We start from the raw sequence: 20,861 nt of genomic DNA, 5'->3' as shown, positions 1-20,861 counted from the left end.
AGGAGAGGGAGGGAAAGGAGGGAGGGAGGGAGGGAGGGGAAGAAAGGGAGGGAGGGAGGGAGGGGAAGAAAGGGAGGGAGGGAGGGGAAGAAAGGGAGGGAGGGAGGGGAAGAAAGGGAGGGAGGGAGGGGAAGAAAGGGAGGAGGGAGGGGAAGAAAGGGAGGGAGGGAGGGGAAGAAAGGGAGGGAGGGAGGGGAAGAAAGGGAGGAGGGAGAAAGGGAGGGAGGGGGGAGGGGAAGAGAGGGAGGGGGAGGGGAAGAGAGGGAGGGAGGGGAAGAGAGAGGGGAGGGAGGGGGAAGAGAGGGGGGAGAAGGGAGGGAAAGAGAGGGGGGAAAGAGAGGGAGGGAAAGAGAGGGAGGGGAAGAGAGGGAGGGGAAGAGAGGGAGGGAGGGGAAGAGAGGGAGGGAGGGAGGGGAAGAGAGGGGGAGGGGAAGAGAGGGGGGAGGGGAAGAGAGGGGGAGGGGAAGAGAGAGGGGGGAGGGGGGAGGGGAGGGAGGGGGAAGAGAGGGGGGGAAAGAGAGGGAGGGAGGGGAAGAGAGGGAGGGAGGGGAAGAGAGGGAGGGAGGGGAAGAGAGGGAGGGAGGGGGAGGGAGGGAGGAGGGAGGGGAGGGAGGGAGGGAGGGAGGGAGGGGGGGAGGGAGGGAGGGAGGGGAAGGAGGGAGGGAGGGAGGGGAAGGGAGGAGGGGAGGGAGGGAGGGGAGGGAGGGAGGGAGGGGAGGGAGGGAGGGAGGGAAGAGAGGGAGGGAGGGAGGGAGGAGGGAGGGAGAGGGAGGGAGGGAGGGAGGGGGGAGGGAGGGAGGGGGAGGGAGGGAGGGAAGAGAGGGAGGGAGGGAGGGAGGGAGGGAGGGAAGAGAGAGAGGGAGGGAGGGAGGGAGCGGGGGAAGAGAGGGAGGGAGGGAGGGAGGGAGGGAGGGAGGGGAAGAGAGGGAGGGAGGGAGGGAAGAGAGGGAGGGAGGGAGGGGAAGAGAGGGAGGGAGGGAGCAGAAGATGGGGAGGGAGGGGAAGAGAGGGAGGGGGAGGGGAAGAGAGGGAGAGAAAGAGGGAGGGAAAGAGAGGGAGGGGGAGGGAGGGAGCGCTTCCAGTGGATCACCATACAAGGAGCGGAAACAAGCTCAGGTTAGGTTGAGTCATACACAGGCACACACACTAATATTGAGAAAACATAACGACCACAGACATCATCCTACACATGCAGTACGTACTCATCCTAATCGACACGCACTCCCTCAAATGTACACCCACTGCTTATAAAAGCCGATATGAACACACTTTCACACATTCAACAGTCTATAAATAAGACTATTCAAACGAAAATTCAAGTTTTCATAGTTTTTAAAAGTAGCTTATAAAAATCAAATAAAAATTAGGCACAATTTCTCATTTTAAGCACATCAAGGCAATCTGAACCAGTAGATTTGTTAAGAACGGTACCGTAGTAGGTGCTTAGAAACCAATGAGCCTCGGTAAAACTCAATGAAAGACATTGTCTGAAACGTCAGCAGGGGATAGTTGTTGTTCCTCTTCAGGTGTTTCAGTACATAGAGATGAAACGTGTCATCTCTATGTTCAAGTACCATGGTTCAGGACATCAGGTCAGGAGATGGGGGTCAGGAGGTCAGGAGGTGGGGGTCAGTACTCAGTAGATCCTGTGAAATGAACTCTTTCTCCTCTGTGACGGTCTTCCAGTGGATCTGTACAAAGAACGCTGACACACGGCATAATCAAATACACTCAGCCATACGTGGAACTAGTTCATGTCATCTGCACACGAAAAGTCCTTTCTAAAGACAACATTATGGAACTACACAGACTTTGTATAATCCGCTATCACGATCACATAGTAGTTTACATTATGACTACACAAACCTTGTGACAAATGTGAAACACGTGCTGAATGTAAACAGTGTGATGACACAGCTGTTATTTGTGTGACTGGTGTAGATGTTATGTTCTAAGGGGCTAAATGCTTCACCTGTTGGTGGTTAATCAGGGTCCCCCTGCCCCCCCTCACTCTGGCCGGAGTCTCTCCGGGGGCGGGGCATAGCAGCAGTACCCAGGAGCCCCCTCCTCACGATGTACGGACAGGCAAGACCACTGGGGATGTCAGCAAAACCTGGAGGAGGGAGAGAAGGAGCAATGGGAACATTTAGTACCGTTTATATAATGCTAGTGGGGAGGTGGTATGTTTACTAGGGGTAGTAGGAGGAAGACATGGGTTGTTCCCATCCCACAGGTTAAGCTCATATCTGTTATGTCTGTAGGGTCTGATGGAGAGTTGGTTTGGTTAGAAGGGTTGATGCTTTGAGCGGCTGTCATAGCAAGTATGGGAGAGTTGTATTTGTAACTAGTGGAAAATACAAACACAGATCTTATGATAACCCACAGTGGTAAAGAATGGTAAGCTGATTGTAACAGTATTTTAGGATCATAAAATACATTGGTTTCACCTCTGGCCAACAGTAACAACCCCCCTTAGCTGTGACATTCAAATATACAGCATCAACAAAACACCACCCCTGTCCCCGCTCTTCTCACCTTTCATGACCACCTCAGGCAGGCCGTAGGGTTCGTACTCCGTATCATCGTACGCTGCAGACATCTGAGTCCGGTTACGACGGATACGCTCCGCCAGACGGGCTGGGTCGGCAGGGATCGGGAAGGAACCAGAAAACAATATCCTGTCCCCCTCGGCCTCAGACATCTGGACTGGTGACACAGGGGGTGATTCTGTGGGTTCTTCATCATTCTCCTCCTCTTCCTCCTCCTCCGTCTGTGTGTATACGTGGTGTGTTTCTGGTAGAGTGGCTGGAGTAGGAGGCTGTGTCGGTGTCCAGACTCCTGTTGCTCCCCCCTCCTCTGTCTGAGAGCTGGTACTCCTCACCTCTACAGAGGTCAATCTCTCTTGACCTGTCCATCCTGCTGGTATGACCTTTGAACTCAGAACCTTGGTCTCCACTATCGTTCTCTCAGTTTGCCACTCTGATGTGGTGGTTGTGGTGGTGACTTTTCTACGGACTGAGGAGTGATTTTTATTCTCAACACCAGTGGAGATTGGTTCCTCTTGATGGTGACTGGGATGGTTGATTTCAGAGGACTGTGATTCAGTGGATTGAGCCTCAGCGAGAGATAGAGTGGGGAACTCTATGAGGTTATCTAGTTCTATGACGTCTAGATTGTGCCTTGAGACGATTTCTTTGGTCTGGGTTTCATCTGTTGCTCTGGGAGTGTTTGGATTGGTCTTGTTTTCTGGATGATCTTGGTTAGCGTGCTCTGTTGCCTTGGTCTGGAGCTCTGAGGTCTGGGGAACATCTGCTTCTTCATCTCTGCCATCTTCTCTATGTTCATTGGTCAGTTTTTCCGTCTCTTGGTGATGTGTAGATTTGGTCTTTCTGGATGAGTTTTGGAGACTCTTTGCTTCATTAGAATTGCAGTGATGCAGTCTGGACCAATAAAAAAAGATCAATCAAATTTAGATTCAAACTTTGAAACCTCCATAGACAGAACATGAAAACTACTCATCACAGAAAGTGTTACAACCAGATTAATTAAATGAATAACAAAAACCGTTCATTGCAAATGTCAATCAAGAATTTGTGCGTAGCCCCTGTGTGTTACCTTGAGGCCAGGGTCCTACCATACAGTCTACTGGAGGTACAGGAGAGAAGCAGCTCATCCTCTCTGATCACCGTCACACTGTTGTGTTGTCCAGGGCTGAGGGTAGCAGTGTTGTGTCCAGGGCTGAGGGTAGCAGGGCTGAGGGTAGCAGTGTTGTGTCCAGGGCTGAGGGTAGCAGGGCTGAGGGTAGCAGTGTTGTGTCCAGGGCTGAGGGTAGCAGCGGTGGGGTCCTCTGGGTCCAGACAGGGGGGCTGGACCATCAGCCTCCACAATGCCAGCTCCTCAGCCTGCCTCTGGTTCTCCTCAGAGAGAGACTGCAGTTCAGCCTGCAGAGCCACCACCTGGACAGGAGGGGAGAGAGAGAATAACATTCAGGAGAAGTTCAAAATCAATTTATTCAAAATAGTAAGCTTGTATAAAGCATTCTGTATTAGGGTTTGTGGACAACCACATGCTTAAGATATGAGAGGAAATTGTTCAAGTATTTATGGTAACTTACATTGATAACTACTTTCACAGTAAGATTTAGCGTAAATAAACCTACCTGCTTCTCTAGGCAGGTTATCTGGAGTGGAGCCAGTGGAGTAGTGTCTAGTAGAGTCTCATCCCCAGCTTCCGTCTCCCTCTCTCCTTCCAACTCTACTCCCCCTCTCCCCTCATCCCCAGCTTCCGTCTCCCTCTCTCCTTCCAACTCTACTCCCCCTCTCCCCTCATCCCCAGCTTCCGTCTCCCACTCTCCTTCCGACTCTACTCCCCCTCTCTCCTTGTCTATGGGTTTCCCTCCATCCTGCAGTGTGGCCTCCCGTCCCGAGGTGATGTCACTGACGTGCTCTAGCTCTCCAGAGGTGGAGATAACTTCCTGTCCTCCTCTCTGGTTCTTTCTTTTCCTTCCCTTTGCTTTTCTTTCAGCCTGGTCTCCACAGGAGGCTGCTAGTGTTGTGTTACTGACAGAACTAGTTTCTCCGTCTGTGTTTGCCACATCTTGAAGTTTCAATTTCAGCAGTTGGTTCTTCTGTTTTAGAGACTGCAGCTCTTCAGCAAGACTCTCTCCTCCACTATCTTTTCTCTCCTGTCCACTGGTGTCTTCTGGCCTGCTGATAGGACCAGAAGCTTTCTCCAGCTCTGCAGTAAGATGTGTGTTCTCAGTACTCAGGTCTCTCTGGGATAGCTGCAACTCCTCAGTACCTCTCTTAAAGGCAGGGCTGTCCTTGGTTGAATGTTGTTCTTCACTACGGATGTGTTTCATCTCAGAACTCTCAGACTGTTCCATCTGCTCTTTGGAACATACGACAGTTAAATTGTCAGATATGAATTTCTCTTTGTTTTTTGTCTCTTCACTCCTGCCTGGCTGGGCAGAAGCCTTAGAATCCACCATCTTCTCTGTATTATGTTCAGCAGGATGGCTGCCCAGGGTGGTAGTGCTATCTGTTACATCATGCGATTCTGTGACACCGTTTTTCTGTGGAGTGGTCAGCTGACCTCCCTCATCACAAAGTGTAGAGGAAGCCTGGGTAGTGTTCAGTGGTTTCATTGTTATGTCTGTACTCTCTTCTATCCCAGAGGCAGACTCATTCTGAGTGCTATTGGTGATCTGATGTATATCTGTGTTATGGTCAGCCTGCTGAGGGGTTATAGTGGCCCTACCTTCCTCTAGCTCCTCCTTCTGTCTCTCTTCCTCCCTTTTCTCTGTCTCCCTCTCCGGTCTCTCCCTCTCCTCTCTAAGCGTGGCCAGTTCATCTCTGCAGCGCTGCAGTTCCTGTCCCTGCCTGAGAAGTCTGCCCTCCTTCTCCTGCAACTCTGCCAGCAGGTCCTGGATATGTCTGCTCTGGTGGTCGAAGGCCAGGGTCAGCTGCTGGGTCTGCCTGGTCACCTGGCTCTGTAGAGCCTCCAGCTTGGCCTGGGTGTGCATGGCTCGCCCAGCCTCCCTGGCACTCTCCCCCCGCAGACGCTCCACCTCCTGGGCTAGCTCTGAGGCAGAGAGGCCTCCACTCTGGAGCTCCACTGGGGTTTTCTCCATGTCTGAGGTCTCTCCCTGGTCTGAGGAAGATATCCCTTTCTCGGCTTCCACAGTGGTTTCACCCAGCTCAGAGGCAGACACACTCCTCTGGGCCTCCACAATGGTCTCTCCCTCACCAATAGGTTTGGAGAGTTCTGGCGCTTTGGTCAGAGTTCCTTCTTCCCGGATCAGATCAGCTGTTGTTGCCTGCGAGACAGTGGTGGACTCACACAGGAGATGGTGCTGGTCTGGAGATGGTAGTAGCTTGTTGTTGTTGGAGTTAGAGTTGATGTCTTGGTGCAGGGTGAGATATGTCAGAGGGGTGTTTTTATCTACCACGTTCTTCACTTCAAGACATTCACGGTTCTTCAATTCCTCCAACTCTGCCAGGAGCTCTTCCAGCTTGACAGTCAGGTCGATCGTTCCTTCTGTCCCTTTGTTTTTTAATCTCTTCCTCTCCTCCTTTCCTCTTTCTCTCTCCTCCTGTTCTATCAAGAGCTCCGTCTTCAACTCAGCCAGCTGCTTCTTTAGCTGGAGGTTCAGCAGCATGCTTTCAGACTCCCGGTCCTCTCTCTCCCTCTCTTTCCTTTCCTCTGCATCTCTCCTGACCTTTATCTCAAGTTCAGCCAGTGCCTCCTTCAATCTCCCCATCTCGACCCTCTCCTCCTCCGTCTCTCTGGTGGTCTCAGCCTGGGAGGCGTGTTTGCGGCTGAGCTGCTTGAGCCTGGTCCTGGCCTCGGCCTCCGCTCTGCGCTGGGTCTCCAGATCCTCCAGTCTCCTTTGTAACTCATCCTTAACGTCCTGCAGCTCTGAACGCAGCTCTCTGTTCTCCCTCTGTAGGTCTCCCTCAGCCCTGGTGGTCTGGGCTCGGGGTTTGGAGTGGCTGGACAGGGTCTCGCTCTCGTAGTCTGTGTCGGAGCTAGCAGAGCTGGTGAGGTGGGGACTTTGGTCTGTTGGAGAAAGAGAGCTCGGTGTGTTGAGTGCGTTTTTGTCCTTGGTGGATGTTTCCTTTCCAGGGATGCAGCCATCTACTACCGACTCTGCCTCCTCTTTTCTCTCATTCTCTCGTTTCCTCTCCTCCCCGCTCCCCCTCTCTCCTGCCCTCTGTCGTTTTTCAGAGTCTGTGGATCCAAACGCAGTGATGTGTTCTGAGTCGATGCCCTCTCCAGGTTCTCTCTCTGTGGGGTACTTTGCTCTCCGTTCCTCATTCCCTCTCTCCTCCTCCTCCCTCGCTCGCTCCTCTCTGGCAGGTCTGTTGGTCTGAGCCGAGGGTGTGTGTGGGGTGGGGCGGCCATGTCGTGGGGGTGAGACCAGGGCAAAGCTCTGTCCTGCAGGGCTAAACGGGACTGGAGCCATTGGAGCAGCAGAGGGCTGGACTGTCTTCTGGTCTGGAAAGGGGAATAGGGCAAGAAACAAGGGAGAGACAAATAAACCAAATTACTTATTATAATTTAAACTGGATTGTTAGGGTGTCATACCACTGAAGGTCAGCAGGTGGCAGCAGTAACACAAGGATAGCTTGTGCAGCTCAAAGGAAGTTAGTGAGAAAAAAAGTATTCTGAAAGTCATAAACGGTTTAGTGTAGGATTTCACTCTTTTGTTAACTCAAACATGTCCATTTCAGGCAACAGCATTGTCTATTGTCTCTTTTCATGAAGGGTAAACATCCCAGTATCAACAACAGCCCTCCTCCCACCCTCCCCCTCACCTTCTAGTTCTGTGATGCGTCGGAGGGCCTCAGCCAGCTCCTCAGTCAGCTTCTTCACCTCCTCCTCCACTATCTTCTCTCTCCTCCTGTTCTGCTCCAGTGTTACATTCAGCCCCTCCCTCTCACGCACCGACTCCTATAGGAGAGCAACAGGAGAGAAACAGCACACATTCACATGCATGAAGTCAATAACTATGTAATAACTATGCAACTTTTAATAACCAACCTATTCTTTAGATAACAGAAGCCAATTCAATAGCAATAACATATGGACTTAAACAGATACTGCTAAATGATTCAGTGACTTCATATATAACGTGGCCACTGCTAAGTTCATGCATAATTAATTGATGTGTCTAGACCAAGGACACAAGAGTCTGTCCGTCTGCAGTTCATAATTGTGTGTCTATACCGTTAGTTTGTCTTGCGTTTGGGACTCTTTCTTCTGGCTCTCCTTCAGTTCCCCCTCAGTCCATTTGACTTTCTCTTTCAGAGCGTCTACATCCCTCTCCAACGCCTGCTTCTGAAGGGACACCTGGGAGAGAGATGAAGTACAGGAATATTACTCCATAATTGAGGAAGGAAGTACTCACTAAGGAAAAGGTGGGGACTGGGGAGGACTATGAGAAGATTACATATAAAAGGAAGTAGAAAAACTAACTCTTGAGGAAAGGGCAAAAGGAAACAATGGAAGGAAGGTCCTGTTGTATCCGTCTAAAGGACAGGTCATGTTGTATCCGTCTAAAGGACAGGTCCTGTTGTATCCGTCTAAAGGACAGGTCCTGTTGTATCCGTCTAAAGGACAGGTCCTGTTGTATCCGTCTAAAGGACAGGTCCTGTTGTATCCATCTAAAGGACAGGTCCTGTTGTATCCGTCTAAAGGACAGGTCATGTTGTATCCATCTAAAGGACAGGTCATGTTGTATCCATCTAAAGGACAGGTCATGTTGTATCCATCTAAAGGACAGGTCATGTTGTATCCATCTAAAGGACAGGTCCTATTCTAGGATGAAAACATCTCTCTGATGAATCAACAGCCACACAATGTGCAGTTAGCTACACACCAAGCAGACAGATGGGAAAACGATCAAATCCATCAGATACACAGCAAACTACATGTAAACATGATTTCTTACTTACATGATGTAACACTCAAAACATTGGATACACTTCCATGCCATGGATAAAAACAACTGATGAATACCCCTACAAATGGATCATTTGATCAACCAATTTGAGGTTAATCAATTTGTGCAATGTCATTGTTGTGGCATTCACTGGTCTGGAATACACATGCTTATATTCCCCATGCTCAGACAAAGCCCTACAGTCTTTGGTCCGTTTAAACTCTCATAACATAAGTGGCCACTTTAAAAGCAACACGTGAGCAGATTAAAAAGCTTATCAGTAATACAATATTATGTCAATCTGATTTGCCGCAGCTAGCTAAACCATATGAACTGTAGCTGTATTGTGTTCAGTGTGTATTCGAGAGTGAGGAAGAGAATGGATATGTCCCAAATGGCACCCTATTCCACATCTATGTGCCCTGGTTAAAAGTAGTGCACTATTAAGGAGAATAGGGTATCATTTGGGACTTAACCAAGTAACGCCTTATCAGATTGAACTAGATGCGATACATTACTGAGGGCAGGCCTGCGGTTGTTTTACTAGACCGTGGTGACTGACTGGAGAAACTGAAAGTGATTCATTGTTTATCATTCATGAATTAGAGCTTGAAAAGCTAGACATGTGTAGAGGTGGGGAAGGGACATCTTCTCAGTAAGTATTAAGTAGCACATGTTAGCCTGGAATAACCAAGCATCTCTTTTATTGTAATGTACAGCCATTTTGAAATGCACACCAAAAACACACCATTCCTTAACCTTCATGCACCGCCACATGCTCATCCAGCCTCTAGTGTAAATATCCCTCATGCCTCCACCCCTCCTTGGATGACAATGATGACTATGTCAAGGTGAGTTATGTTTCCCAGATGACAACAGCAGATCAAGTCAAAAGGTTCTGAACACAGTCAGTCACACCAGTATTACCTTCACCGCTCAACACTCCACTGGGACAAACCAAGATGGGAGGAAAAGAAACACAGAAAGCAAGAAAGAAAACAACACGCAAGGTCAAGAAAGAGAAGAGAAACATTAGTTCATTGACCTTGAGAGCAGCACATAGCTGAACTCCATTGTGTGAGACTGAGAAGGGAGAGAGAAAGAGAGAGAGAAAAGGGAGAGAACAAGAGGTAAGAAAGTAGAACAAAGAGTTCAGACAAGACATTTTGAAACAGTGAAGTACCTTCTCAGACTGGGCCTGTAGTGTGTTGTGTAGTGTCCTGGCCTGCTGGACCTCCTGGTTCAGTTTGTTAACATCCAGCTGGTGCTGTTTCTCCACAGACTGACACTCTTTCTGCAGCTCCAACAAGTCCTGCAATACACCCAACATCATGGGCATCATCAGTAGAGTAGACAGAATCCCCATCTGTGTCCCAAATGGCATCCTATTCTCTACTATGTAGGGCACTACCCTATGGGCCCAGGTCAAAAGTAGAGCACTATATAGGGAATAGAGGGATAATGTTTTAATAACCGAATGCTTTAACACTTTGAACTCAATACACACACGGAGTTGACACTAGACTTTTCCCCATATCACCTTACACACCGTCACAGCTGGGTGGGTAGCTACAGGAGCGTATGAGAGGTTCAGACGCACACACAGCCTCTCTCCCTTCTCCTCACCCTCTGGTGTTGTTTGTCCAGGTCTCTGGTGCGTTGCTGGTGCTGCAGCCGGCTGCTCTCAGTGTTCTGTCTCTGACACTTCAGTTCCTCCTGCAACTGCTTCACACGCTGCTCCAACGACTGGGCCTGGAGAGGAGGCACACAGTTTAACAATGTGATAGGTGTGACTGTGTTCCTCTGCCTTGGCAGTCACACTCTTGCGTGCAGTGTGTTTGGCAGTCACTCATGCCTGTGTGTTTCATACAGTGTAAGTGTGTGTGTATCCAAACCCGATCGCTCTCCTGTGAGATGCGCGTGTGAGCGAGGCTCAGTTCGTCCTTTGCCCTCTGTAGACTCTGTTCTCTGGTGGTCAGGTCTCTCCTGGCGTTGGCTAGAGCGTCCTGGGTCTGTCTGAACCGTTCACACTCAGCCTTCAGCTCCCCTTGAAGGGCACGCATACGCCCCTGCAGCTCTGCTACACAACCTGACACTAGGGAGAGATGGAGAGAGAGAATGTTCCGTTTGCTTTGGCATTTTGGCAATGTGAGTTCTTTCTTACACATTTAATGTCAAAAGGGTTGTGAATTGAATGTAATTTATTTGAGTGTGTTAGGGATTCATGGTAGATACGTAGTGGATGTTGTTGTAACATGTTGAGAATGTAAACAGGGAAGTGACTGATTTATCAGATAGCTGTCAGATTGATTGTCAGAACGACTAACACACTGATTACATTTCACATTTACATTTTAGTCATTTAGCAGACACTCTTATCCAGAGCGACTTACAGTTAGTGAATACATATTTTTTTTATACTGGCCCCCCGTGGGAATCGAACCCACAACCCTGGCGTTGCAAACGCCATGCTCTATCAACTGAGCTACATCCCTGCCGGCCATTCCCTCCCCTACCCTGGACGACGCTGGGCCAATTGTGCGCCGCCCATGAGTCTCCCGGTCGCGGCCGGCGGCGACAGAGCCTGGATTCGAACCAGGATCTCTAGTGGCACAGCCTTAGACCACTGCGCCACTCAGGAGTACACTGTAGCTGTGGCAACTATTGATGATTGTGAAAGTAGGACAATCCATACAGATTGACTAAGTGGAATCAGTCAACTGTCAAGGCACTATCAGCTGTTTCTCCAATGCCCTTTACTCTAGTTTTGAGTTCCACAATTTCAACAGATTCCAAGTCATGTGAAATCCACTTTGGGCTCATTTCACAGTACATTTGAGCTGTCTTGTCTCCTCTGTTGAGGAACGCAGTGTCTGTACTGAAAGGTTAGTAATTCAATGTGTCTGGAGCCATACAGGATGACACAAAGCCCATTACTGCAGTCAGCGTCTACTGACCAGCAGGAAAGACAATGGGGAGTATTCAGGCTAAACACACTCCCTGATTTCTCTGATTACACACTCTCTCTGACTCACACCTAAAGCAAACATTGCCGCTCTCTCTGCCCTCCTGCTGTCAAAGGAAGCTAACAGTTTTTAACTGGTTTAATTTTAACTGCATCCTTCCTGCTCCAACCAGCACTCAAAAAATAAATAACCCATATATTATTGGCCTACAAATGGAAACAAATACAACCCACATTTTATTGGCCTACTAATGGAAACAAATACAACCCACATTTTATTGGCCTACTAATGGAAACAAATACAACCCATATATTATTGGCCTACTAATGGAAAACAAATACAACCCATATATTATTGGCCTACTAATGGAAACAAATACAACCCATATATTATTGGCCTACTAATGGAAAACAAATACTCTGATTCTTGGAAATACAAGAGATGAGACCAGACACATCAGAATGTATCAAATCTGGCCTCTAGTGCTGAGTGATTAGTGCTTTTTGAAGTCGGTTCCATTTCGGTTGGATTATTTAAAAAATAAATCAAGGTTTTTTATATATTTTTTTTTTAAACACCATTTTAGTAGTTCTTCAAAGTAAATAAGGCATACTTTTATGACTGCTGAATACCAACTATCAATCACTTAGATCATGTATCACACCCCAAATCTAATGACATTAAAATCTGTAAATTCCGATTTTTACATCAACAAATAACCTTAAATGTATTGCATTTTTTATCGCTTATCAAAATGAAAAGAAACCAATAAACACATTTACTCAATAAAATAGTATCTTTCAAATTAGATTTCTCAAAAACGTGTACATTGTCCCATACAATAATCTGTATTCTTAATTCTTCGTTCCCCCATTATAATTTTTTTTACAGTTTGACGACCCCACTGCAGTTCCCCATCGACCCCGACTTTGAATACCACTGATGTAGAATATTGGCCTGTTGGAAACTACAACTCGCTACTACAGCGCACTCTGAAAGTATTCAGACCCCTTGACTTTTTCCACATTTTGTTACATTCCAACCTTATTCTAAAATGGTTGAATAAAACATTTTCCTCAATCTACACACAATACCCCATAACGACAAAGCGAAAACAGGTTTTTAGAAATTTTTGCAAATCTATACACACAAAAAAACACTTATTTACATAAACAATCAGACCCTTTGCTATGAGACTCGAAATTGAGCTCAGGTGCATCCTGTTTACATTTATCATCCTTGAGATGTTTCTACAACTTGCAGTCCACCTGTGGTACATTCAATTGATTGGACATGATATGGAAAGGCACACACGTCTATATAAGGTCCCACAGTTCACAGTGCATGTCAGGGCAGAAACCAAGCCATGAGGTCAAATGAATTGTCTGTAGAGCTTCGAGACAGGATTGTGTCGAGGCACAGATCTGGGGAAGGGTACCTAAACATTTCTGCAGCATTGAAGGTCCCCAAGAACACCGTGGTCTCCATCATTCTTAAATGGAAGAAGTTTGCAACCACCAAGACTCTTCCTAGAGCTGGCTGCCCTGCCAAACTGAGCAATCGGGGGAGAAGGGCCTTGGTCAGGGAGGTGACCGAGAACCCGATGGTCACTCTGACAGAGCTCCAGAGTTCCTCTGTGGAGATGGGAGTACCTTCCAGAAGGACAACCATCTCCGCAGCACTCCACCAATCAGGTGGCCAGACGGAAGCTTGGAGTTTGCCAAAAGGCACCTTTTTTATTTAACCTTTATTTAAACCAGGTAAGCCAGTTGAGAACAACTTCTCATTTACAACTGCGACCTGGCCAAGATAAAGCAAAGCAGTGCGATAAAAACAACACAGTTACATATGGGGTAAAACAAAACATAAAGTCAAAAATATAACAGAAAATAGAAAATATATATACAGTGTGTGCAAATGTAGCAAGTTACGGAGGTAAGGCAATAAATAGGCCATAGTGCAAAATAATTACAATTAGTATTAACACTGGAGTGATAGATGTGCAGAAGATGATGTGCAAATAGAGATACTGTGCAAATAACAATATGGGGATGAGGTAGTTGGGTGGGCTAATTTCAGATGGGCTGTGTACAGGTGCAGTGATCGGTAAGGTGCTCTGACAACTGATGCTTAAAGTTAGTGAGGGAGATAAGTCTCTCCAGCTTCAGAGATTTTTGCAGTTTGTTCCAGTCATTGGCAGCAGAGAACTGGAAGGAATGGCAGCCAAATGAGGTGTTGGCTTTGGGAATGACCAGTGAGATATACCTGCTGGAGCGCAGACTACGGGTGGGTGTCGCTATGGTGACCAATGAGCTAAGATAAGGCAGGGATTTGCCTAGCAGTGATTTATAGATGGCCTGGAGCCAGTGGGTTTGGCGACAAATATGTAGTGAGGACCAGCCAACAAGAGCGTACAGGTCACAGTGGTGGGTAGTACTTGGGGCTTTGGTGACAAAACGGATGGCACTGTGATAGACTACATCCAATTTGCTGAGTAGAGTGTTGGAGGCTATTTTGTAAATGACATCGCCGAAGTCAAGGATCGGTAGGAAAGTCAGTTTTACGAGGGCATATTTGGCAGCATGAGTGAAGAAGGCTTTGTTGCGAAATAGGAAGCCGATTCTGGATTTAACTTTGGATTGGAGATGCTTAATGTGAGTCTGGAAGGAGAGTTTACGGTCTAACCAGACACCTAGGTATTTGTAGTTGTCCACATACTCTAGGTCAGACCGGTCGAGAGTAGTGATTCTAGTCGGGTGGGCGGGTGCCAGCAGCGTTCGATTGAAGAGCATGCATTTAGTTTTACTTGCGTTTAAGAGCAGTTGGAGGCTACGGAAGGAGTGTTGTATGGCACTGAAGCTCGTTTGGAGGTTTGTTAACACAGTGTCCAATGAAGGGCCAGATGTATACAAAATGGTGTCGTCTGCGTAGAGGTGGATCTGAGAGTCACCAGCAGCAAGAGTGACATCATTGATATACACAGAGAAAAGAGTCGGCCCAAGAATTGAACCCTGTGGCACCCCCATAGAGACTGCCATAGGTCCAGACAACAGGCCCTCCGATTTGACACATTGAACTCTATCTGAGAAGTAGTTAGTGAACCAGGCGAGGCAGTCATTTGAGAAACCAAGGCTATTTAGTCTGCGAATAAGAATGCGGTGGTTGACAGAGTCGAACGCCTTGGCCAGGTCGATAAAGACGGCTGCACAGTACTGTCTATTATCGATCGTGGTTATAATATCGTTTAGGACCTTGAGCGTGGCTGCACCCATGACCAGCTCGGAAACCGGATTGCATAGCGGAGAAGGTACGGTGTGATTCGAAATGGTCGGTGATCTGTTTGTTAACTTGGCTTTCAAAAACTTTCGAAAGGCAGGGCAGGATGGATACAGGTCTGTAACAGTTTGGATCTAGTGTCACCCCCTTTGAAGAGGGGGATGACCGCGGCGGCTTTCCAATCTCTGGGGCAGCTAATTTTAGAAAGAAAGGGTCCAGATTGTCTAGCACAGATGATTTGTAGAGGTCCAGATTTTGCAGCTTTTTCAGAACATCAGCTGTCTGAATTTGTGTGAAGGAGAAGCGGGGGGGGGGGCATGGGCAAGTTGCAGCGGAGGGTGCAGAGCTGGTGACCGGGGTAGTGGTAGCCAGGTGGAAAGCATGGCCAGCCGTAGCAAAATGCTTGTTGAAATTCTCGATTATTGTAGATTTATCAGTGGTGATAGTGTTTCATAACCTCAGTGCAGTGGGCAGCTGGGAGGACTCTCAGACCATGAGAAACAAGATTCTCTGGTCTGATGAAACCAATATTGAACTCTTTGGCCTGAATGCCAAGCGTCACGTCTGGAGGAAACCTGGCACCATCCCTACGGTGAAGCATGGTGGTGGCAGCATCATGCTGTGGGGATGTTTTTCAGCGGCGGGGACTGGGAGACTAGTCAGGATCGAGGGAAAGATGAACATAGCAAAGTACAGAGAGATCCTTGATGAAAACCTGCTCCGGAGTGCTCAGGACCTCAGATTGGGGCAAAGGTTCACCTTCCAACAGGGCAACGACCCTAAGCACACAGCCAAGATAACGCAGGAGTGGCTTCAGGACAAGTCTCTGAATGTCCTTGAGTGGCCCAGCAAGAGCCTGGACTTGAACCAGATCTAAAATCTCTTGAGAGACCTGAAAATAGCTGTGCAGCGACGCTCCCCATCCAACCAGACAGAGCTTGAGAGGATCTGCAGAGAAGACTGGGAGAAACTCCCCAAATACAGGTGTGCCAAGCTTGTAGCGTCATACCCATGAAGACTCAAGGCTGTAATCGCTGCCAAATGTGCTTCAACAAAGTACTGAGTAAAGGGTCTAAATACTTATGTAAATGTGATATACGTTTTTTTATTTGTAATAAAAGTGCAAAAATGTCTAAAAACCTGTTTTTGCTTTGTCATTATGGGGTACTGTGTGTAGATTAATGAGGAAAAAATACAATTTAATCCTTTTTAGAATAAGTATCTGTAACGTAATTTTTTTTAGAAAAAGTAAAGGGGTCTGAATACTTTCCGAATGCACTGTACATCGCACAGTTTGGGCTTGATCTGATTTATCGCTAGAGAAACTGCGCATTGAGCTAACAGAAAGAAGAAGAAAAAAATAATGGAATTTAAATAATCAGTCAATTAGTTGTATAAAAAACAAATAATTATCAACATTTTAGTTCATCGCTCAACACTACTGGCCTATGATCAGCCTGTACTGTTGTGACACTATGATAAACCACAGTTTTTGGAGTGGAGTTTGACATCAGAGCACACCAGTGATCTGTCAATAAGTGATAACACAGAGGTGGTGTGGTGACAAAGTGACACGTACTGTCTGTCTCTCTCCTGAGGTCATCCACCATCCCACAATCCCCAGCTTCCTGGCCTCGTCTGATGACATCGCTGGAGGAGGGGAGAGAAGGAGGAGGAGTGGGTCGTCCCCTGGCGTAAGGCTTTGGATCTTCCCGTTCCCACGGAAACACAGCAGAGGGAGTGGAGGAGTCTGATTGGTGTGACAGGCGCCGGTGGGGCGTGCCCTTGGCTTGTTGTTGTGGGAACATGGGCGTGGGTGAGAATGCAGGTTCTGCGAACTTGAGATGTTGCTGAAGGTGGGAGGAAAAAAGAGAGAGGGAGAGAGGGATGAAAACAAGTGCAGCTACAGCACGGTGTTATCGCACTGTGAACCCATATGGTAGGATGACAGAGAATACACTGTGTTCAGAACATGTGTGGCTGGTTGGCTGAGAAGGCCTCAGTTTTAGGTTTTGAACTCACTCTGACGTGTAGTGATTTATTGTCCCCCTCTTCACTCTGTCCCTGCCTGTCCTCCTGTCTCCCACCTACTGGGACACAACATCCATAGTTAAGTTCCTCAGCAACACTAAGACTCAGCTAAGAAAGAGCTCTCCTGACATACACAGCCTGAGACCAGGACCAAAGGGAGAGAAGACTAGGAGTGCCATGGGGGAAAATGGAAGGAAGATAGCAAGAGAGAGAAAAAGGGTGGTGCGAGAGGAAATCAATAGAGTGAGTAGAGTGTGCTGTACCATTGTGGTCCCGTGGTGATGTCATATTCCAGCATGGGGTGGAAAACAACATGGAATCTCCAGAGCTGCTAGTGGTCTGTAACTTCTCTAGCTCCGCCTCCAACCTGAGAGAGAGAGAGAGAGAGAGAGAGAAACACAGGAAACCAAGGACAGATAAATGTGTTTTAAAGCCAGACATTGAACTGCACACCCACACCCTCCTTCTGTGCATATAAACATAATAAAAAATGTTATGCCACTAAGCAGTTCCTAATCTCAAACATTCCAAGACATGTTCCACTTCCATACACACATTAACTCAACACACACACCTGTAGCTGCTGCTACTCACCTTTTGACCTCCTTTTCGAGGGTGTGTGTGAGGGTTCGTGCCGAGCCCAGCTGTCCCTCAAGTGAACACACCTGGGCCTGTTTCACTTGGAGATCCTGAGAGAGACGCTCCCGCGCACACACACCTGCCTGCACCTCCTCACGAGCCCCCTGTAACTCCCTCTGTACACACTGCAGCTCCCCGCGCACCTCCTCATACTGGAGAGGAGAGGGGAGAGGAGATGGGCAGACAGAGGATAGATATCAACTCAATAATACCAGGAAAAACCCCATCTACTTCCTGACATACAAGTAGTATACAGACACTAGTCTGGGTGCCAGTCTGTTTGTGCTTTAACCAACTTTGCATGACGACAACAACATAGCAATTGGCTAAAAGCAACAACAGACTGGTGTTTAGGCTACTAAGGACAAACATGACTAAAGCAGAAGGGTTTTCACAGCATAAGGGAATAATGAGAGGAGAAGCACCTTAAACAGGTGTTAAACCAGCTGAGCAAAGTGCTGCATTGCTATTGTTCTTTTTACAGCTCAATCTCTTATCTATCTCTACTGTAATCATCACCTACTCGGGTGACAACTTTCTCTGCCTAACTTGGACTTGTTCGTGCAGTACCTTGACAGTCTGTTTGTTGAGGGAGGTCTGTGTGCTGTCTAGCTGCAGCTGTTTCTGCTGTCTCTCTCGGTTCAGCCTCTCTTGCTGGACCTGCAGCTCCTTGACCTTCTGCAGGGTCCGGCCAGACAGGCCCACCGTCCAGTCCTCCTCTGCCCAGCTCATCTCCTCCCGATCAGGGTAGATCTCTCAGACACCAGGGTTGGTACACTGGAGAACCAGCCTGGTAAGACCAATACGCCCCAGGAAGTTAATGCTGGAATAGAAAGACACAGTGTCGTTCAATAAAGAAGAAGAAAAATAGGAAGTAGATAGATGAAGAAGAATCAAATAAGAAGAAGAACAAGGTGTGTGTAGGTGTGTCTCAGTCTGAACCTCTTTAAGGAATACCTGGGATAGGATAAAGTAATCCTTCTACCCCCCCCCCCCCCTAAAAAAATAAAAAATAAAATAATAATAATTGTAAAGTGGTTATCCCACTGGCTATAGGGTGAATGCACCAATTTGTAAGTCGCTCTGGATAAGAGCGTCTGCTAAATGACGTAAATGTAAACATGCTTCAATCCATCTTGGAGCTTGCCTTAGTTTGAACCTTGTAACCAAGAGTAGATTTATTTTTCACAGTAGAGCTGTGGGGACTGGGGAGTGTGACTCAGTGTTTTCCTAGGAGACAGAGCTTGCCAGTTTCCATCAACACAACAACACCGACCGCCTCCTTCAGGGATAGGCCACCTTTAAGGAAGCATGATTCAAATCTATTTTCTTTGAATGTTTAGTATTTTATTTTTTGTCTACACAACACATTTCCTGTAACAGTGTGTGCATGTTTTCACTTTTGCAATAGCCTATGGTTTTGACAGCTCCTCTGGCTTATAGCCATGACAATAACACCAGAAAGAGGCAATGAGATACACAGAGACGGTTTGAGCCAAGGAATGAAGAAAATCCTGATCACGGCTCAATCAAGTACCTCCACGCAAAGGCATGTAGCTATGCACCCTGAGCTGTAACTGCACCTCAGGCTACAACCGGATAGATAGAGGCTGCATCCCAATGGCATCCTATTCCCTATATAGTGCAATACTTTTGACCAGGGGGCCCAAAAGTACTGGACTATATAGGGAATAGGGTGCCATTTGGGACAGTCAGAGAGAGAGGTCCTTAAAGAGAGAGGAGAATTTCCTGGTTGTCATTGCTCAATGTTATGTCATTGTTTATGTAGAGTTTCTGTCTGTAAAGAATGAGTCAATGAAACGCCACGTAAATAAAGGATGCTGGTTTGAACTGAACTGACAGCAGGTCAGACAGTAGAATCCTACACAATGATAACATGACAGTCACCTGCACTGACAGTGTTGAGAATGGCAATGTATGGCTGGCATTGCAAGACTATTGTTTTAGTCTCTCTCTCTAGTGTGACAACAATCACATTGTGGTTAGAATGTAAAGTAGGCATGGTCACATGCTGCCTTTACACCGTCCTACATACTAGGTAGAGGCCATAGTGCCATTCACAGCTCAGCCGTCTGAAAATTTTAACAGTATTTAGCTACAGCTGATCATAGCAACAGAGTTGCTGAAACTGAATGGACCATGATGTGGCCCTTCCTTGGAAATACTGCTTGACAATAAATAACGTCCTTAGGAGACAGCTGTGGCAACGTTGCTCAGACCAACAAGACACATATTTAGAATCGGTCTCTTCAGGATTGTAACTTGTCTTCAACAACTTGGATGAAATCAGGAAAGTGGAGGCAGACAATATTGTTGTCTGTTTGATTCACTGAAAGTACACACCATGCAACACACAATGGCATTGTTTTGAATATTCAAATACTAGTTAGCTAGTTGAACTTTGAATAAACTTGTCTTTCCTTTAGCTAGAAATGTAACCACAGCAGAAAGGAGTAAAAAAAAAGCTAGCCACCTAGACAGTATTGACAATTCTACACTGCCATTATTTTGCCAGCAATGTAACGTTAGCTAGCTAGTTAAAGTTAGCCAAACCAGACTAGCCGTTAGCCAGCTAGCCTCTAGCTCGCTATGATGACTTACCATTTATGTCGCAATCCTGTTTATATTGATGTGAAATCTAAATGCTCCAACTCAATAACGTCATATACACTTCGATTTGTTAATTCACAGGTGCCGGAGTACAAGTTTAATGGAAATATTTCAGCAGCCGCGTGTCTGATGATGGTTTCGAAATTTTCTCGCATTTCATTTCAACAACTGCATGCTAAAAGCCGCGAGTCTCGTGCCGCCTGACAAGCCAACAAAAAAACCATTCGCCATGAGAGGGGGTCGGTGACGTATGGCCAAAAGAGAGGGGGTAAACTTAGGAGTCCTCGCGGCGACGAATGCCTCTTTGATGACACCTAGCGATGAAAGACGATACCTAGGATGAAACTAAGAGAGAGCTTTTCAAGAGGGGGTCTTTAGCTTTTGTTTAGCCTTAGACGACAAGTTATTCCATTATCAATCAATGCAGAAATTACAATCATTTTTTTTTAAACAGGAAGATAACTTTTTCTCTGGATACAAATTCTGTCCATGTTATGTCCATATTGTAATATTAGGCCCACTGACTAGTTTGTGAAACAGATACAAATTGATAAATTGCCAACATTGCCAACTTCAAGGACAACCTATTTTTTAAAACAGTCCAAATGAAAACAAAAGCATCTGAAAGATGACAGTAATGCCCAGTACTATTATGTTCAGACTATAACACTTATGTTCAGACTACATAACATGAGTGTGTCATCCATTATAGGGCATCTCCGTGACGCTCCCCCTACCCCCATCCACCTTCTCCCCCCTACCCCATCTACCCACCCTCCCTACCCCCATCCACCCACTCCCACTCCCCCTACCCCCCTCCACATCCACCTGCTCTCCCCTACCCCCGTCACGTCTCGCTTCCAGACAAGCTA

The 20,861-nt window shown here is 47.1% G+C and overlaps 1 protein-coding gene across 1 annotated transcript; it reads right to left on the bottom strand.

Moving 5' to 3' along the window:
• Nucleotides 1–1,607: 1,607 nt before the first annotated feature.
• On the bottom strand, nucleotides 1,608–20,208 carry si:dkeyp-115e12.6 (centromere protein F). The gene is made up of 16 exons (XM_041845873.2): nucleotides 19,981–20,208; nucleotides 17,929–18,181; nucleotides 17,314–17,510; nucleotides 16,983–17,086; nucleotides 16,711–16,775; nucleotides 16,268–16,538; nucleotides 10,342–10,541; nucleotides 10,073–10,198; nucleotides 9,630–9,758; nucleotides 7,732–7,854; nucleotides 7,320–7,455; nucleotides 4,313–6,999; nucleotides 3,616–3,956; nucleotides 2,536–3,440; nucleotides 2,012–2,113; nucleotides 1,608–1,705 (listed from the first exon to the last, which is right to left on the bottom strand). The coding sequence occupies exons 2-16, from the start codon at nucleotides 18,088–18,090 to the stop codon at nucleotides 1,608–1,610; spliced, it is 5,646 nt and encodes a 1,881-aa protein (XP_041701807.1). The 5' UTR covers nucleotides 18,091–18,181; nucleotides 19,981–20,208.
• Between the last annotated feature and the right edge of the window lie 653 nt (nucleotides 20,209–20,861).

Source organism: Coregonus clupeaformis, chromosome 3, assembly GCF_020615455.1.
Source record: "Coregonus clupeaformis isolate EN_2021a chromosome 3, ASM2061545v1, whole genome shotgun sequence".
Taxonomy (NCBI): Eukaryota; Metazoa; Chordata; class Actinopteri; order Salmoniformes; family Salmonidae; genus Coregonus; species Coregonus clupeaformis.
The sequence above is the reverse complement of the archived record's forward strand: the minus strand, read 5'-3'. Positions and strand labels throughout refer to the sequence as shown.